This window comes from Triplophysa dalaica, chromosome 6 (genome assembly GCF_015846415.1).
Source record: "Triplophysa dalaica isolate WHDGS20190420 chromosome 6, ASM1584641v1, whole genome shotgun sequence".
Taxonomy (NCBI): Eukaryota; Metazoa; Chordata; class Actinopteri; order Cypriniformes; family Nemacheilidae; genus Triplophysa; species Triplophysa dalaica.
This window is the reverse complement of record NC_079547.1, coordinates 7,858,433-7,876,572: the sequence shown is the minus strand read 5'-3', so window position 1 is coordinate 7,876,572 and position 18,140 is coordinate 7,858,433. Positions and strand designations below refer to the sequence as shown.

The following is an 18,140-nucleotide window of genomic DNA, read 5'->3' as shown; positions in this document are numbered from 1 at the left end:
TCATTTTACAATTCATAATTAAAGGGATAGTTTACCCCAAAATAAGAAATTCTGTCAAGAATTACTCACTCACTAGTTGTTCCAAACCTGTATAAATTTCTTTGTGTGGTTGAACACAGAGAAATATATTTTGAAGAATGGTTGTAACCAAACAGTTCTTATTGATTACAATAGTAGGAAAAATAACAATGGCAGTCAAATTTGCCCCAGTACTTTTTTTGTTGTTCACCAAGAAAATGTTTTTTCTACTATGGTATTCAATGGGGTCCAAGAACTATTTGGTTACAATAATTCCTCAAAACATATTTCTCTGTGATCATCAGAACAAAGAAATTTGAAAAAACTCGGAAGTGAGAACATGATAATAGATTTTTAATTCATTTTATTGCAACAGGAGTGTGTGGTCTGTACTATGTACTACAGAGCTCTAATCAAGAATAGAAGATAGTCTTAAATTAGAACACACAGAACTCAAGACATTCGCCTTAAAAACTTTCTTGAAGTACCATTGACAGATAAACGCACAGGCAATACAAATTTGGAAAGAAACGTGGTACAAATTTTTATCCCAACCTGTTTTCCCTGTCCAATAGGGGGCGGCAATGCACATGTAGGGTGGTTTGCGAAAAATCGAAGAAACGCTCAAACGACAACTTCCTTCTCACACGTGTGTTAGTTTGAGGAGGTGGATAGATTTTAGTTAGGTAAAGATTTCCTTATCAAAACTTTCAGTGTTTGATTTTTGCTAAAGAGAGTCTCGAAATGGCTGACATTGTGCAGCAGCGGATCGAAGACAGAATTCCAGCACTTGAGCAATTAGAAAGGATCGGATTGTTCACAAATAAAGAAGTCAAGTGAGTATCACTAGTAAGAACACTCAATCTAAAAACACGTTTTTCTTTACTCTGACAAGTGCCGCAAAATCCCACTTCTTTTTAGATCCATGCTGAAAAGATCTACTGCTTTGGAATACAAGCTGCACCGACCAGTTCAGAGCAAAGACGACTTTATCGCATTCGTACAGGTTTGTATTAATAAAATATGTTTTGCTTGTGTATACGACACACAAGCAGGTGTACATCATTTGCAACGCAATATATTAGGCTTTGCAAACTAGTTTTCTTTTAACTGTTTTGCTGGGTAAAATATATATTTGATTTGTGTGTGTAATTGATTGCTTTTTGTGATCCTCAGTATGAAATAAACGTACTGGAGCTGATCAAGAAGAGGAGAGCAGTGAGTATAGCTTCCAAAATGTATACAAGAATATAGTAAAAGTCTGTTTACTATACAGATTAACTGACTTGTATTATATTACAGATATACTTTATTCTAAATCCTATTTAATCTGTTTATTAACCATTCATAGGCCCTCAGACTCTCTCAATGGCAACATACAGCCCTATAAGCTCTATTATGAACTGTACTTTAATGATTTGTTTCCAGAGAATTGGTTACCATTTTAAACGAGAAGAAATCGAGTATCCTATCATTCATGGCGTAAACAATGTTTTCAGAAGAGCTTTGACAAAATGGCAGGTTGGTCAGCATTCCAAAAATTACAACCCGTTTTAGATGCTTTAATGTAGTACTAAACCTTAACTGACATTTTATGATTTGCTTTACTTGAAGGAAGATGTCCAGCTTTGGCTTTCTCAGGTCGCCTTTAACAAGAAATGGGTATGTGGAGTTATTGATTTAACCAATTCAATCTCTTCATTCATTCTTTATATTCAAATTATGTCTGTGGGTTTTAAATGCTTATTACTGTACCTTTCATGTTTCAATCAGGGCACGAAGACTCAGCTTAGTAAAGTTTTGTCATCCATGTTAGCCATCCATCCTGACAAACCAGGTGAACTTGAAATCCATTATATAAATTAAATAAGTTGCTGCTGTCCTTCTGAAACCTTTTATCTCCATATTTCATATTTATTTTGTTCCATAAATCGTGGTTTTTAGTCACCTTTTATGTTTTAAATAGCTGCTGCAAATGTTTAACCAATAAAACCTATTAAAAGTGCTTGTTAACTTTGACAACACTTTATGTGATCATTTAAAATATACAGTATTTTTCCTGAAAACACTAAATTTGGATTGCAAGGATTTAGAAGCAGAGCAAAGATAAACATTTATAACTTTTTTTTTGTCATCCTTGTAATTGTATAATAATGTCAGCCAGATGGTCAGAAATATTTCTTCATTATTCTTTCAGCTTTGTGGATGATGGCTGCCAAATGTGAGATGGAGGACAGGAACTCGTCAGAAAGTGCCCGACATCTATTCCTCCGTGCCTTGCGCTTTCATCCTGAAAACGAGAAGGTTTATCAGGAGGTTAGTAGATACACTGACTGACAGACAGAAAGACATCAGCCTTAAACGATAATGGATGTGAGATAGATATGAAAGTTGCATATGTCATGGTTAACAGTGTTTCCTGTATGTTTACGGCTTTGGGGGGGATACGTGCGGACTCCATATTTTCTTTTTGACGAGGTCCAGACAAAACCTTTTCAAATAAATACGTTTGTTATTAGTTAGTTAGTTTGTTTAATAAAATAAAAATGTATAGACATGTGCGGGGGTGCTGTTGGAGGGGCGGGACGCCCCCCTAAGGTAATGGTAGGGGAAACACTGGTTAATCTTAAAATAATATTCTGCTGTTTTTGTGGGTCTACACAGTATTTCCGGATGGAGCTCATGCACGCTGAGAAACTGAGGAAACAGCAGCAGGAGTTGGTAGAAGCTAAAATAGATGTGGTAGGCTAATATCTTTTTCTGGCCTAAAAATAATATTTGCAGTTGACGTAATTGTATTTAATAATACTAAAATGCTTTATATAGGGGGAATATGAGTTTTCTCCAGAGATCATCAGTGGTAAACTGGCTGAGGTGGTGTACAGAGATGCTACACAAAAAATTAAAGGTTGGCTAAATTTCTGCTAATCATTAAACTCCACTATTGTGGTTTGCTTTGTATCGACAGAGTGCTAAAACATGCCTGTTGTGTCTGTTTAGGAGTTAAATTCATCTTGTCCCTGCTAAAGATTGCTACAATCTTTGACTTTACAAAAGAGTTACAGGACATCATTCATCAAGAGTAAGACCTCTTTTTATGTATACTCTTTACTATATTTCTGTACTTTACCTTAAAATAACGTTTAGCTATGATCTTGGTTGGTTTTTAAAGTTCTGTCAAGTTCAAGGTTCTTAAAACGGCTTGTTTTCAGTCTGCAGAGTCATTATAAGGATGACTGTCTGATGTGGGATTTTATGGCAACGCGTGAGCTGGATGCTACTATTGCCCATGACTTCCAGTCAGCAAGAGGAAGTGCTATTGATACAGAGTGTAGAGAGGAGCGCTGCTGTGTCATTTATGAAGAAGCTCTCAAGAGCCTTAATACAGGTATCATATATAACTTATTTAGTTTAGATATGTTTCAGTACATTCTAATAGCTCTCAGCTTCACCAGTAACAAACAAAATATTTGTTTACTAATGTGTCTTTAGAAGCTATGTGGACATGCTACGTCACATTCTGTCTCGATAGATACAAGAGGAGGACAAATGTAATTAAACTCAAGAAACAGGTGATGCTTGTTTTTTATCATCAGTTTTCTTTACAAAATCACATTTTGACATCCTGAGTATGGTGATCAATATTTAAAAGCTTAAAACAATTGTTTTAATTGCTATTACACTCAATTGGTATGTGTATTGTGTGGTTTACTTTTTATTCATATTTTTTCAGAGGAAAGAGCGACTACTCCGAGTCTTACAGAGTGCTCATGATGCTATGCTTCTGGAAGAGACATTTTACAAGACTTGGGTAATATAAAGACTTGCTACTTATATTTCTATTTAAAGCTGGTATGATCTTTACAAACTGTATGCAACGCTGGATTAAAATGGTACGTTGTAGTAATGTAAGACACTTTTGTGCTCTAAAAAAACAGCTAAAGGTCCTTATGTCAGAAGGAGAGTCTGTATATGCTGTACAGATTGCCATTACTGCCACCCAGCGCTTTAGTAAGTCAATAGAAGTGTGGTACCTCAGTCTGCAGACATTGGTTAAGCTGAAGAGTGCAGAGGCAGGACATTTATTTCAAGAAGCCCTGAAACATGTGAATTCCAAGGTACGGGTTTTGCACTCGCAATATTTTCTGAATGCTTCAGCTTAAAGTCAACAAAATATAGATTGAAGTAGTATTTGTAATAGGTAATAATAATAGTAGTGGTAGTTAAAAATATGTATTGTGATAGCTTTTTCCTAGAGTAACGTGGTTCTGCACCATTCTTATTTATTTCTAATAGAATTTATTGTAATATTTTCCTTTTAATCTGTGTGCATGTGTGTTTGTTGTTGCATTATAACAGTTCTTCAATATAAGTTGTAAAATGTTAAGATGTACTTCATAGGAAAGTCTGCCATTATGGGAATTGCAGGCAGATTGGACCATGACTTCAACAACACCAGAGGAAACGGAGGCCTTTTTTCAGGTAGGACCCAACAAAACATATTTGCCTGCTTAAATGGAGATTAGATTGGTAGTGATAACTTGCATTATGATTGATTAAATGGTCACATACTGAAAAAGCCGATTGACTAGGAGATATTTGCAAGCAGGACTTCAAAGGATATTTAATAAAAGTGTTTAAGAGGTATGCGCATACACACACACAATATCAGTGTATTACACAGAACAGCTTTCACAGCCGATGTTAAAGTCATGGGAGCTGTTATTTGACCGTTGCTGAATTCCAATTACCAGCTGTAGGACTGTGATGAAAGTGATTATTTTTTTTGTGTGTATTCCTTTGGAGGAGGTTATAAAAAGCCCTCGGAATATTGACATCATGTACCTGGGAAGTAGAGGGCTGTAGTTCCAGCCGTTCTATGTGGTCCTTGAAAGGCAAATTCTGTTAAAGACAATATCTCTCTTGGCACTGAACTTTGAGCTTTATCATTTTACAGATATTACTTATGCTCTAACAGCAACATTACACACTAACTAAAGGTTGAAAAATGCGATCGCTGTGAACGTGGACTTTAAATAGTCTTAAAGATCTCAAATAGCAACACATCATGATGGGATCTAAAAAAATTCAAGAGCAGATGAGAAACAAATTAATTGTAATGTTTAGAAAGGGTTACAATGCCATTTCTAAGGCTGTAAGCAAACAACAGTAAGCGCCATTATCCACAAATGGAGAAAGCATGGAACAGTGATAAACCGTTCCAGGAGTGGCTGGCCTACCAAAGTTACTCAAGAGCACAACAATGACTCGTTGTGTTAAGGTCAGTTTTTATGATTCTACAATAAATAAAGAGACTGTGCAAAAATGGCATCCATGGGAGAGTTTCAAGGCGAAAACCACTGCTGACTAAAAAGAACACAAAGGATCGTCTTACATTTGCTAAAAAACACCTTGATCCAAATATTCTGTGGACTGATGACACAAAGGTTGAGCTTTTCGGAAGGTGTGCATCCCGTTACATCTGGCGTGCAACTAACACAGCATTTCATAAAAAGAACATCATACCAAAGGGTAGTGTGATGGTCTGGGGCGGTTTTGCAGCTTTAGGACATGGGTGACTGGCCAAAATTCATGGAACAATGAATTCTGCGCTGTACCAGAAAGGTACTTAGGTTATGCAGCAGGACAATAATCCAAACCACATCAGCAAGTCCACCTCTGAATGGCTAAAAAAACTAAATAAAGGTTTTGGAGTGGCCTAGTCAAAGTCTGGACTACAATCTAATTGAAATGCTGTGGCATGACCTTAAAAATGCTGTTCATGCTTCAAGACCCTCCAATGTGGCTGAATTAAAACAATGAGTGGGCCAAAATTCCTCCATGGCTATGTGAAAGACTTGCTATCCATGATTGCAGTTGTCGCCGCCAAGGGTGGCACAATTAGTCATTAGGTTTAGGGGCCAATTACTTTTTCACATAGGGTCAGAAATGTTTGGAATGTTTTTTTCCCTTATAGACTAAGTAACATATGATTATCCTACTTTGGTTTATTGAGTGTCCAACAACAAGTTTATGTAACTTTTTTTTTAAATGCAGTACTAATAAGCAGTTATTCTTACCCTACTTCTTGACTGACTCTCAAATGATTCGTTCCGCCATTCATCCGTCTAATCCCCTTCTATCCGTTAGCCTAGTGTCAGGTGATTGGTCAGATGGTGTAGTCTGTTGAGATTGGACAAACGTGTTCACCATGTGCCACAAACGTAACATCTTTCATCATTACGGGAGTCTGCTATGTATGGTCAGACGCGTTCATCATGGGTCGCAAATAGAAGTTGAAACTGGGCCGCTAGCCCGAACAGTCCCTTTGCCGGAAAGGGGCAGGAGCACCATGTTATTTGCATTTAAAAAAGAAACATGAAAGCAGCGAGTTTCTGCTGCCACCTAAAAATGGGTATTTAGAGCTTGGTATGTGTATTTTGATCTGAAACTTTGCAGACACATTCTGTTGACACTTTCTAAACATAATTTTTAAATGCACTTTTTCCTGTACCTGCAGAAAGGGCTTTTGTCCCCAGTGCCTGTGGTGTCAGCTGCCATGAAGGAAAAATACCTTGAATGGTCATACAAAACTGGTGGCTACAAAAAGGCTAGAAAAACTTTTACAAGGTATGTGCAGTGTCTTTTTTTTGTTGATGTTGTCTCTATATGCTGTAATTCACAATTATCATGCTCTAATACATTTTTTTGTAATTTAAACAGCTTGCATGAACACAGACCCTTCACTAAGGCATTCTTCGTGAAGATGATTCACATTGAGAAGGAGCAGGTAATACTGATGTAAAAATATCAACCATCAGAATTGTGTATAACATTACAAGACGTATTGATGTTCTGTTTTTTGCTCTCAGGAGTCTCCTAAAATGAGTAACCTGAGAGATTATTATGAACGAGCAATTCGTGAGTTTGGGTCTTCAGATGAAGGTAATTAGGATTTTTATATTACTTTTAGCCTTTTAGCAGACAACACAATTTTTATACCCGTTTATTAGTACATTTCTCTGATTGCGATTAATTTTATAGATCTCTGGATGAACTACATCAAGGAAGAGTTAAATGGGCATGGAAACCCAGAAAAGTGTGGAAATCTTCATTGGAGAGCAATAAAAATCTTGGAGGGTGAAAGTGCTGATCGTTTTTCAACCCGGTACACACTGATGCAGACGGGGCACATCTAAATCCAATAAAAATGTATTCTGAACATACTGATGAGTTGTTTGTGAGGAAAGCACAATGTAATTGATGGCTTGACAAATTAATTCCCTTGTTTTGATTGTAAGGAGCCTCACGCATGGTATATTTGTGTTATGTTCTAAAACATGCATACAAATTTGTCCACATAAGTTCATGATATTGTTATTGTCTTAAAATTTTAAATAAAGCTTATGGTGTACTTAACATTTAACTGGTTTGTGTTAGTATGCCTAAATAAAACCATGGGATATATGCTGGAAGTAATGTGCAATAGTAGAGATTAATAATTCAATGTACTTTCATCACACTGTCGTTTTTCCAATTTCATAATTGATGAAGACCACACAAAATTAATATTAATGTTACACTCCTGCACAATCAATATTTCTAAAGTAAATCACACTTAAGTCATGAGGTATTGTTGTTGATGTGCCAATGGTTAGTAACCGTCATAGCACTACCAACTGACAACCGGAAGTGTGTAAAAAGAGTGAATAAACAGCGAAATAATCTTATTTCATTCCAAGCCTGTGTGATTTTCCCTCTTTGAAGAGCATTGAATGTGGGCAACCACATTGACTTACATTTTATAGACACAAAACAACAGACATTCCTTAAAGTTTTACTTTCATATACAGTCATTTACAGGTTTAGAACGACATGAGGGTGAATGATGACAGATATTTTTTGACCCTCCTAAATCATATTCTTGGAGCAATTATGTAGTAAAGGCACAGTAATGCTTTGGTCAGTTATCGCTGCTTTCAGGCCACCTAATTTAAAGTGTGACCCTTCCAGTTGTTATGGACATGGCCTTTTGTCTTTGTGTTTATGTTTGTGTGACCTCTTTTGTTGAGTCATTCTCTTGGTGTTGTTGAGATCCTCGGATCTGGTTTTCTCTCTTTAGGTACAACACTCATTCCCACCAGTCTTCAGTTCTTTTCCTTATAGGACACAGCAAGTGAGGAATCTGTTTGGATGACAGTCACACATCAAGGTTTACGTAGGGCTCCATACACAGATAAAGATTTGTATTATATTACATACATGATAAAGGTTAATATTAAACAGCACTTTTGGGTTAAACCTGGATGTGTGTATGCTCTAGGCACATAGTTTTTTCACAAAGTGATGTCGCCAACTATTGGCCTGGCATGCATAAGCTTTCAGGCTAATAAACTGCCTGAACTGACACACTTTACACAACATACACTATATGGCATGCAATCCAAAAATACAGTACTGAACCTTACTGTAGCAAACACTGCACTTTGATACAAATTCTGTCAACATTTACACGCCTTTGTGTCATTTCAAATCTGAGTATGACTTTCTTTCTCTTTCGCAGAACACAAAATAAGAGATTTAAAAATATGTTGGTAACTGAACAGACCCCCAATCAATTCTATTTTAACCGATGCAAGAAAATGGGGTGCTGTTAACAAATGTAATGTTCTGTTGATATGTAAAACAACACAACAGTATAAAATAAAATGCTGTGACATTAAAATGCTGTATTAATTACAGAAGGCTAAGATGCTTGCTATTTACTTCTTGAGGATTTTCATATGAGATATGTAGCCGAGCGGTTAAGAGGCAGGCAGTATCCTTGGATTTTAAACTGGAGAACAACTTAAAAGGAAAACATAACGAAATTGTATTTTAAAGGGAACCTAGTATACAGAGGCATGTATGGCCTAATACATTGTAATAGCCTTGCACTACTAGCCTTTGTCGTTTGGAAAACCTCAAATATTTTCAATTCTTTAAAAAGAACAATGTAATAGGACAACTACACCACCCCGCAATATCAGGGGGAACAAAAACCACCGATAAGGGCACACAGGTTCATTAAAAAGGATTTCAGGCAAGAGACATGGGCATACATAAAAAAATATTTTATTAACAGGAAATTTGTTAAGTTTTCCAGAAGCTCAGGCGTTAGAGCATGTCGCTGTCAAGGCCAAGATCATGGGTTCTATTCCAGAGATTGCTAATACTCTGGTTCAATTGATAAGAATAATGCAATGTAGGTTCCTTTGATAAAAGTATATGCTAAATAAGAAAATGTTATTTATTTAAATGTAATGGGATACTCCGTTACCAATTTGGTTGGTCATATTCACACCACATAAATAATCATTCAACAATAATTTACTCTGGCAGGTTGAAAAACAAAATTCACCAAAAATGCCCAAACCACACCAATCAAGCACGATATCAGCATAAAGGCATGCAAGGGAAAAACAGCAACGTAGTCACACCAAAAAGCATTTAGCTCCAAGGGATCATTAAACTCTTATACACTTTCATAAACATGCGAACGCCACAGCTCACATCATTCAAAACAATTGCTCAAGCGGCAGCATTACATATGAAGCTATTGAAAGGAACGGGCATCCAGGATGCAACAATGTGGAGAAACATACAATGGTTTCTATGACGACACCAAATTGGCCCAAATCTCACCCATATATACCTGCCATTTTAAGCGAAGTAAATTAATCCAGCTGGCCCCCCAGACACAAGTGATTCACCCTGCTACAGTCTACCCCTCAACTACACATCGGTGCCCAACGATAAACTCACAAGTATGAGAGTCTAAAGACAGCAGGCACTGTGTTAAACGGTGGACTTCCAGCTGCAACCATTCCACTCACTGTCCTACCTACTGTTTTTTTGGTGCTATTGGTCCTATTGTACGGTATATAGTGAATAATTCTCTTGTTTCTGGATGTGTTCCACATGAACAAAAGCTTGATACAGTCCAACCACTCTTGAAGAAGCCTTAACTAGATCCTGCTGTTGTTAATAATGATAAACCTATTTCTAAGCTACCCTTTATTGATAAAAAATAGTAAAGGCAGTAGCAAAACAATTGTTGAATGTCAGTAAAGAGAATAATATTTTTGATCAATTTCTGTCTGGTTTCTGTCTGGTATATATTTATAATCAGAAATACTGTTTAACTATTTCGTCCCTTGTTGCACGTCCTGTTTGCTCGTTCTGGCAGAATGCAGGAGGTTGGTCAGGGTCTCCAAGGGGCTCAGATGCATCATTGTCAGAACAGAGAGGGACATTGCGCTTAGTAGCGATGTTGTGCAGGACAATACAGGCAAGGGTTATGTTGCATGCTTTCTGTGGTTCTGCTCTCAGAACTCCATTTAAACGCTCAATTGCTCAATTGTTTGTGTTGTAGGTCTCAGATGAGCGGACTGATGGAAGAGGATGGGTTGGGGTTTTTCTTGTTTTTAGTTTTTTTTTTATTTGTGTGTTTCCATTTCAAATAAAAATAAACTTATATTGACCCCACACTGGCTATTCTACTTGTTGCTCTTTACATATCTATAGTTCTACATTGTGTTTTCCTATCCTGTTTGAGCACTGGTTATCCAGCACTGGTTATCCAGATTTGGTGATCCTGAAAAGTTCCTATCCGGATCAGATTGATCCAATCCGATGTTGCTTTAAAAAACTGGCTCCAAAAGTAAGATGGATAACGTGATCACGGATCGCAAAAAAAGGTTTACTTAAACCTTTTGAAAAACCGGGCCCACGGCTTTAATCATTATTTGATCAAATTTTTGAATTGTGTACTTTGTACTCTTTTATTGGTGTTAATTAATATAACCAGTCTGACGCCATTCGGTTCGGTGTCATTCCCCTCGCCAAAGTAGGAAAAAATGTTGCGATCTCTTATAAAGATTGACGATTTCACATGTACTACCAGACCTCCATTAGACTGCATGTTTTTAATTGATAAAGTGAAGTTGACGCCATTGTTAATGTTTATTGCTAAAAGCCAAAGATTATGAATACACATGCACATGCAAGCGGAAGCTTGCTGATATGGTATGAATGGGACATCTTCACACACTCTCCAAGCAGGGAATCAATCACGACAGACCAGGTCAGCTTTACCAATCAGAGCATTTCAGAAGGAGGGACCGGAAGAAATACAGTCGTTTTGTTAAAAGAGGGACAGTGGTGAACAATAGACTTGAAAAATGTGAAATATAAAGTTTTTTAAAATTACAAACATGAGCATCCATTGTTAAACACCCCAAAAACATAACCAAAGCCTCAAAAACAGCGAAAGAATGGCTCCTTTAATAAGGAAAAAAGTATTACTTTTGAGTGAAGTATCATTTTCAGAGATCTAGAATCTAGACCAGTGATTCTCAACTCTGGCCCGTGAGATCCTTTTTTTCCTGCCGAGTTTAGCCCCAACTCTGATAAAACACACTTGAACAAGCTAAATCAACATCTTCAGGGATATGAGCTTTCAACTAAAAAAGGTGGTGAACAAATCTATCGGCGTATGACATTAAAGTACAGCGAGAGCGATTCAAGTAGAGACTACCCTGTATGCTTTTTGAATGTTGCAAAGCCTAAAAAACAAAACTAGGTCACTGTGATACTGCTGGTAAATCAAAAAGACTCGGGCAAAGAGCTTCCGGTAGCAACATCTCAAGATGTTCATACCCAACACACTAAGATGACCACTAGATGGCAGTACAATGTATTGGTACATCCGAGTCAATACTGTAAATATTCTAAAAACAAAAATATTTTCGATTGTGATGAATATATATATCAATTAGTGACAGAATAAAATGTATTGTTTTTGGTCAACTTTGACAGCTGTTTGGAGGATTATTTTATGAGGCCAAACTCTTTCTACTTTGCTGTAGGCCTATACTGAAAGGCTGAATACGTTAAAGCCTACCTAATCACTGTAGCCTGACGAATGAACAAATAAAAATAAAACCTTATGAATAAATAGGATATCTTGTAAAATACAGCATGATCCAAATATAGTATTATTTGATTAAAAAAATTAAGTTTTCATTACATTTTGGGCATTGAATCCATGCTGAATCCACCCTTCTGATGGGATCAGTTTAATCCAGATTTTTTGGATCAAAGATATCCAAATCCTACAAAAAAGTTCTGAAAAACCCAAACTAAAGGTTTGATCCGGATCAAAACCAAAATTGGATTACGTGATCTAATCCGATTATGTAATCCGTTTTTCTTTTGAAAAACAAATTTTCAAGATTTGATCCAATCCGTTATCCAAAATCCTAGTGGATTACTTTTGAAAAACCGGGCCCTGGGACTATAAGCAAAACATAATACTGTACAATAATAATATACATGCCCCAAACTACGGTGGTGTATTGCTGCCACATACATTAATTTTTTTCCAATCAATTATGTAATTTTAACAGGATAATATATCGTTAAAACACAAAAAAATGTAGTTTTAACAAGATGTTATACTGTTTTTATGTGGAAATATATAGTTTTAATGAGATGTCGAGATATGCTGAAAACTGCTTTATTTATTGTTCAAGCAATAACAATAAGCGCATTGAGAGCTGGTGGGGATTTATGAGAAAACAGCATGCTCAGTACTGGATTAATCATTTCCAGGATTTGAAGGACAAGGATTATTTCACAGGGGGTTTTCTGGACAGGCAATTGATATTATTCACCTGTCTTAATATCATTGACGTAAAGTTATATTAAAACTAAACCCCAAATTCCCCCATTACCATCTTTATTAGCTCGTTTTTATACTTTTTATAAATTATTTTAAATGATTCTGTTACCTGCAGCTCCAAATTAAATAGTGTAAAGTATGTTTGTTTACTTCACTGTCATAGGAAGAGCTACAACAATTTCACCATTTGTGGCACAGTCACAGAATTCGCCAGAGCAGAAATGCAGTGGCTCCAAATGGCCATCCACTCATGATGTATCATCTTCCACAACCTTTTGGAGTAAACTAAAACCTGTCTCTTAGGAGGTTTTGGATGGCTGTAGAGAGGAATGTTTTCAAAGAGGGACAGTTTTTACTTTATCATGTCTTCTAATGGAAGATAACCATCTTCATCCACCCACAACACCCGATGAAGCTATTGAATTGAACCTTTTCCTGAGGAGCTGTACAGTTGCAAATCTGTAAGTAGTTATTTAAACATGAGACTTTGTCTCCTCACTTTGAGATGAAATTATTAACAATACTAATGAGGAAACGAGAGGGCGGGAACGGAGATGCGCCCGGAGAGAGTATGGAACACCAAAAGGGCCAAAATGCCTCTCTCCACATGAAATAAAAGGTCCTGTCATGATTCTGCCACTAGATCAAGAAATGCAAGACAAGATGGGCAGAACCATGACATAAATGATGCAAAAATATAGTGAAATATGAATCCGTAAACTCACACTAAAAATCAAGCATAATGTGAAATCAAACTGCAATAAATTGCATACTGATTTATAAAATGATCAGGTTTCTTTTTATTCGTGTCACAGGAAATTTAAACCTGACTATTTAGAACATTTTCAGTAAACAAGAACTGTGGAAAAATGTTTTAGTTACATTTATAGGTATAAGAAAAGTCACCTGCAGCCTTAAACAATTACATTAATTACATTACATTTGATGATATGAGGAAAAGGTCAACTGTGCAAATTTAAACCAAATAAGAAAAAATATTGATTATTATGCTGAATATAAACATTAATGAACAATGTAAACAATTTGTAAAAACTGAACTTACAAAAATGTGGAAATGCCACCTGTCCTTTAACCCCTTACAAAGGACATATTCAGGTAGCTCTTTTTTTGTGGCAAATTAAAATTCTTCTGTTAACATTTAGGGCATGATTTATACAATGTCCATGACAAATGCATGTGTACTTGACAATATACTTTCCAAATCAGAGCGCAGTCTTGGGTAAGAGCTGTATGTGCAAGGGAGCTCCAGAACTGGGCCACAGGTGTGAGAGACTTGGCGCTGATGTCAAAAGATGTCAAAATCACTTTTATTTCATTGGCACAGACAAAATCTAAGAATCTTCCTTAATTCCACTCCATTCAGTCCTCTGATGTGCTGCCGTAAAAAAACACGGGAGCACTTGCTCTCTGTTTGAGTTAAGGTGAGACATCCAGCAATTTTAAAACCTTCTTGTTGTGGGTCTTTAGTCTTCATACATCCTTAGCACATCCACTGGATTGTTGAAGGTTTCTCTGAAAATCGGTTTGACATCTCCAGACATGTTGTCTAAAGCATATTTTGGCAGTTGAATTATCTGTTTGTGGCCAGCTTTTAGCAACAGTTCTTTTAAGTTTTGTTGTGTTGGCATGGGGGTTACACCCAAACGGTCCAGAAGATCCAGCAGTTCATCTCTATCATCCCCAAGGAGATCTTCTTTTAAGGCCAAGGAGACCAGGTCCCTCTCTGACTAACTCAGGTATAAAAGGAAATTAATTAATCATAATCTCATCTGTGATGGAAAGCTCTCCAAATATGAGAGCCACTGTGAAAGCTGTAGCCAAATGGGTTGGAAAATATCTGTGGTCGTTATATACTTTGGCCAGGATTCTTCCAATTGACTTCCAATCCTTCTCCTACCATTTTGGAGAGAGTGATGGCACTCTCATATCCTCCCCTTCAGCTGCTATTCAAAAGTTCTGACCAGAAGCCCATCTTCATCAGCTCCCTTCTCATCTATGATGCTGTACTTTAAGTTGTATGTCATGATCCTTGAAGCTTTAAAATGGCCAATCATCTCATCCCAAAGAGTGCTCATTTGTAGCTTTATGGTTACATGTAGGAGTGTATATTCTGAAGTTGAAAACGTGACCCCATGAGCTGCAGCTTCTACTTCATCTGTGATAGGGCTGCAAGCCTCCTCTGCGTCACTCCAATCAATCATACTGATTGCATCCCTTGTTGTGGCTAAAATGACATTAGTGATTACCAAGACAGAGTCTTGTGTGACAGGCAAGTGCAGGGGTTCATACACCAAAGTGTATTCCAAACAGCCTTGCAGAGGTTCACCGGAGTATGGGCCTATTATAACTACGGCTGACAGAGATAAAGAGTCAGCTGTTTGAGCAGAAATGATGGGAGTGGAACATGATTCTTGTGTTGTTTGCATTTCTTCTCGTGTCTCAGTATCATTGACATAGATTTAATTTGGGCTACTGTTTGTACTCACGTAAAACCAACTTCAAGAACTGTTTCTTGAAAATCAAAAACATCATGATTGAAGGTCTTCCAGGGTCCTTTTTTGGACACACCTCTTGGGAAGAACAGTTCCTTGGCTTGACTTAAAATGTCTGATTTCTTTGCATTTTTAGAGATATCAACGGTTCAAGTTCCTCAACCTGAGTGCTTCCTTACTTGTTAACCTTCACAAAACCATCCGATCTCAATTCTTGTATTCTTCTCTGCCATCTTGTTGTTCCTCATATGTCTATTTTTAGGTTCAATGTCCTCAGATGTCCTCAGATGAACCACCCTCTGTTCAATTATTTATTCCCATCTTTTGTCTTAGTTTATAAAGCAAGGTTTGTCTTTTATCATGTGATTAGTTTTTTTTGCCATTTCCCTTACAGAAGTGTCTTTCTGCAATCCTGTCACCATAGATGGGAATGTACATTGACAAGCTGTCATCATCAAGTTCTTCTAGTGTAGCTTCATCTACCTGTCAAAAGTTTTTAAAATCTTACATTTCATAGGAATAATTCCACAGTACCATTATAAATATAATATTAAAATGGTAAACTATCCTTTTAAAAATTAACTTAAAAGAATTTGCTGCCAATGCTGTGCTATATTTTACCTAATGTTTATTATTTTATAAGGATGATTGTGAGCCAGAATAGGGTATATATTCTATTTTATCGTGTACATTCACAGATTTTGTTGTTTTGAACTCTATAGTTGGCCTTTTAGTACTTTCACACATTACTTGTGTGTAACTTACACACGTCAGTCACAACTTTACACACATTCTGTATTGTTTTTTCGTCAGCGTAAAGCCTGCTCAACATTAGGAAGGTGCATTATTTCTTGAGCCATTTTCTACTCAAGGGAGAGCTGTTGTTTAATTATGCCAACTGAATTTAATTTTACGTTGCTGCATTTACGTACAGTAGTACTACAAGTTAAGAAACCCACTATAAACAATATGCTACATGAGAATCTAAACATTACTGTTTGGATTGATATGCATGTTAATATAGCTTATTTGTATGTTAAGTTCTGCATACAGTAAATCCCATGTAATAAACAAAACTTTCAAAGATATAAAACTTAGATAAATAGCTATATTTTACCATTTTGAATTGATATACTGTTTATGTATATCATCTTATTACAAACCCATAAATCTGCATGCAATTTGCATTTAAAACAATTAAGATTACATACCAAGTACCCAAATCCATGCTGACCTTATCAGGACGCTGACTATCTTGTGCTGATGTTGTCTAAAGTGGGCCGTGGTACACCAATGAAACCGTCACATTTTTCCATGTCCATCTACGGAGAAAGATCCCGTCAAAACGTTGTTTAATTTTGTTAAAATGACATATCAAGAAAATATATTGTTTTAATGACATGTGTCATTTTAGTAACATATTATCTCGTTTTAAAGAGAAAATGTCGTTTTAACAACATATTTTTTCGTTTAAACAACATATTATTTCATTTTAACTACTTAGTTGAGTGGAAAAAATAAAATATATGTGGCAGCACTTCACCACCGTACCAAACAACAAGTGCAATGTGATGTTCTATTTGAAGCATCCAGCTGTAATTACAAGTTCTGCTTGGACGTGAATACCTTTTACAACTTGAAATTGCTTTATTGTGGTAGCCTAATTATAAAATGATTTGAACGCACGTCTGTGTTTGTTTTACTCAGATGCGCTATTAACAGCTATAACTTGCCGCACTAGCTGTCTGCAGTAAGTGCTTCTTTGATCAATGAAAGCTTTAAGCTTAAGTTAAACCTGAAAAACTTGAATGCTATGTCATTAATTCGTAAAGATCTAGTTAACCGATCGCAGCTTGATTGCAAAGTATAAAAACACTGAACTTACTCTCTCATTTGGTGTTAGTGATGGGAAGTTCGGATCATTTTATTGACTCGGACCTTTGAGTCTCGTTCAGCAAAATGTTCCTTTCGTTCATTTTAGCAAAGATAATTAAAATGTTACGCGTCACATTACTAACAAATCTACTTTTAGTCTATGATTAGCTCACCTCACCTCTTATCTGACAAGTCTTCGGATTTGACTCTTTCGTTCATCACGTGACAGCCATGCACGTTTAACTTATGCAGTCAGAGCCGGAAAGAGAATGGATTAGTTCACGAGTCTTCGGGTTCGAGTCGTTCGGTCTTTTGTCACGTGACCACTTGCCGGATCAATATAAAATACGATAAAGTAAAACTGTATTTTTTTAATGTTGGGCCATATTTAAGAATTATCATAAAATTATCAAAATATGTTTAACAAGCATCTGTTCATTTTTGGCACTATTTTTTGTTACTGTTTTCTTAAAAGATTCTGTGTAATTTTATAATAAATAAAACAATACAATATTGATTGATTTGTTGTTTCACTGTCTTTGTCTATCAATAAACAAACACTAGGACTAGGCTATGCACCCGTTTGTTAGGAAGGTTGGAAATTAGCTAATTTCTCTGTCCAAAGCTGTCACATCACATGACAAAAGATCGAACGACTCGAACCCGAAGACTCGGGTGGTGAACTAATCAATTCTCTTTCCGTCTCTTTGTCTCAGACTTAGTGACCACATTTATATGGAAAACAATATTCTAATATTAACACGATTTAGACAATACTCTAATTAAGAATGTACCATGTAAACAGTGCTTTTTGATTACCTTAATCCGTCTAAAGTCATGATCGTAGTTAACACAAATCAAATTAAGAGGTGTGTAGTTTTCCTATTTTAGCCGACTTATCGAAGTGCAATATCATGTTGACATCTTAATAATTACCGACAGGATACACACTGGTCAACCGTTTGAGCCGTATGGCCGTATGAGCAGGAATGGCTTTTGAGGGAACGTTG

At 36.4% G+C, this 18,140-nt stretch overlaps 1 protein-coding gene and 1 long non-coding RNA gene across 5 annotated transcripts; one reads left to right on the top strand and one right to left on the bottom strand.

The window, feature by feature from the left end:
- Window positions 1-653: 653 nt before the first annotated feature.
- On the top strand, window positions 654-7,437 carry utp6 (UTP6 small subunit processome component). The gene is made up of 19 exons (XM_056751422.1): window positions 654-854; window positions 940-1,024; window positions 1,195-1,236; window positions 1,447-1,539; window positions 1,633-1,680; window positions 1,792-1,855; window positions 2,216-2,334; window positions 2,683-2,760; window positions 2,845-2,926; window positions 3,019-3,100; window positions 3,231-3,406; window positions 3,511-3,590; window positions 3,752-3,829; window positions 3,957-4,136; window positions 4,420-4,500; window positions 6,539-6,648; window positions 6,742-6,808; window positions 6,891-6,963; window positions 7,063-7,437. Exons 1-19 carry the CDS (start codon window positions 763-765, stop codon window positions 7,215-7,217), a joined length of 1,785 nt encoding a protein of 594 aa, XP_056607400.1. The 5' UTR covers window positions 654-762; the 3' UTR covers window positions 7,218-7,437.
- On the bottom strand, window positions 2,174-17,383 carry LOC130425245 (uncharacterized). Of its 4 annotated transcripts, XR_008907050.1 has the most exons (5): window positions 17,309-17,354; window positions 17,141-17,220; window positions 16,467-16,577; window positions 8,078-8,203; window positions 2,174-2,308 (listed from the first exon to the last, which is right to left on the bottom strand). It is a non-coding gene; the product is annotated as an uncharacterized LOC130425245 (long non-coding RNA). The 4 variants fall into 4 exon arrangements; XR_008907051.1 differs by lacking the exon at window positions 17,141-17,220 and having other exon boundaries at window positions 17,309-17,383; XR_008907049.1 differs by lacking the exon at window positions 17,141-17,220 and having other exon boundaries at window positions 16,490-16,577; window positions 17,309-17,383.
- Between the last annotated feature and the right edge of the window lie 757 nt (window positions 17,384-18,140).

Bases quoted from the DNA above. Each gene is read 5' to 3' on its own strand.
- utp6 (XM_056751422.1), top strand. From the start codon at position 763: ATGGCTGACATTGTGCAGCAGCGGATCGAAGACAGAATTCCAGCACTT. The intron at 855-939 runs GTGAGTATCACT...ACTTCTTTTTAG, and splicing joins TTCACAAATAAAGAAGTCAA to ATCCATGCTGAAAAGATCTA. The intron at 4,501-6,538 runs GTAGGACCCAAC...CTGTACCTGCAG, and splicing joins AAACGGAGGCCTTTTTTCAG to AAAGGGCTTTTGTCCCCAGT.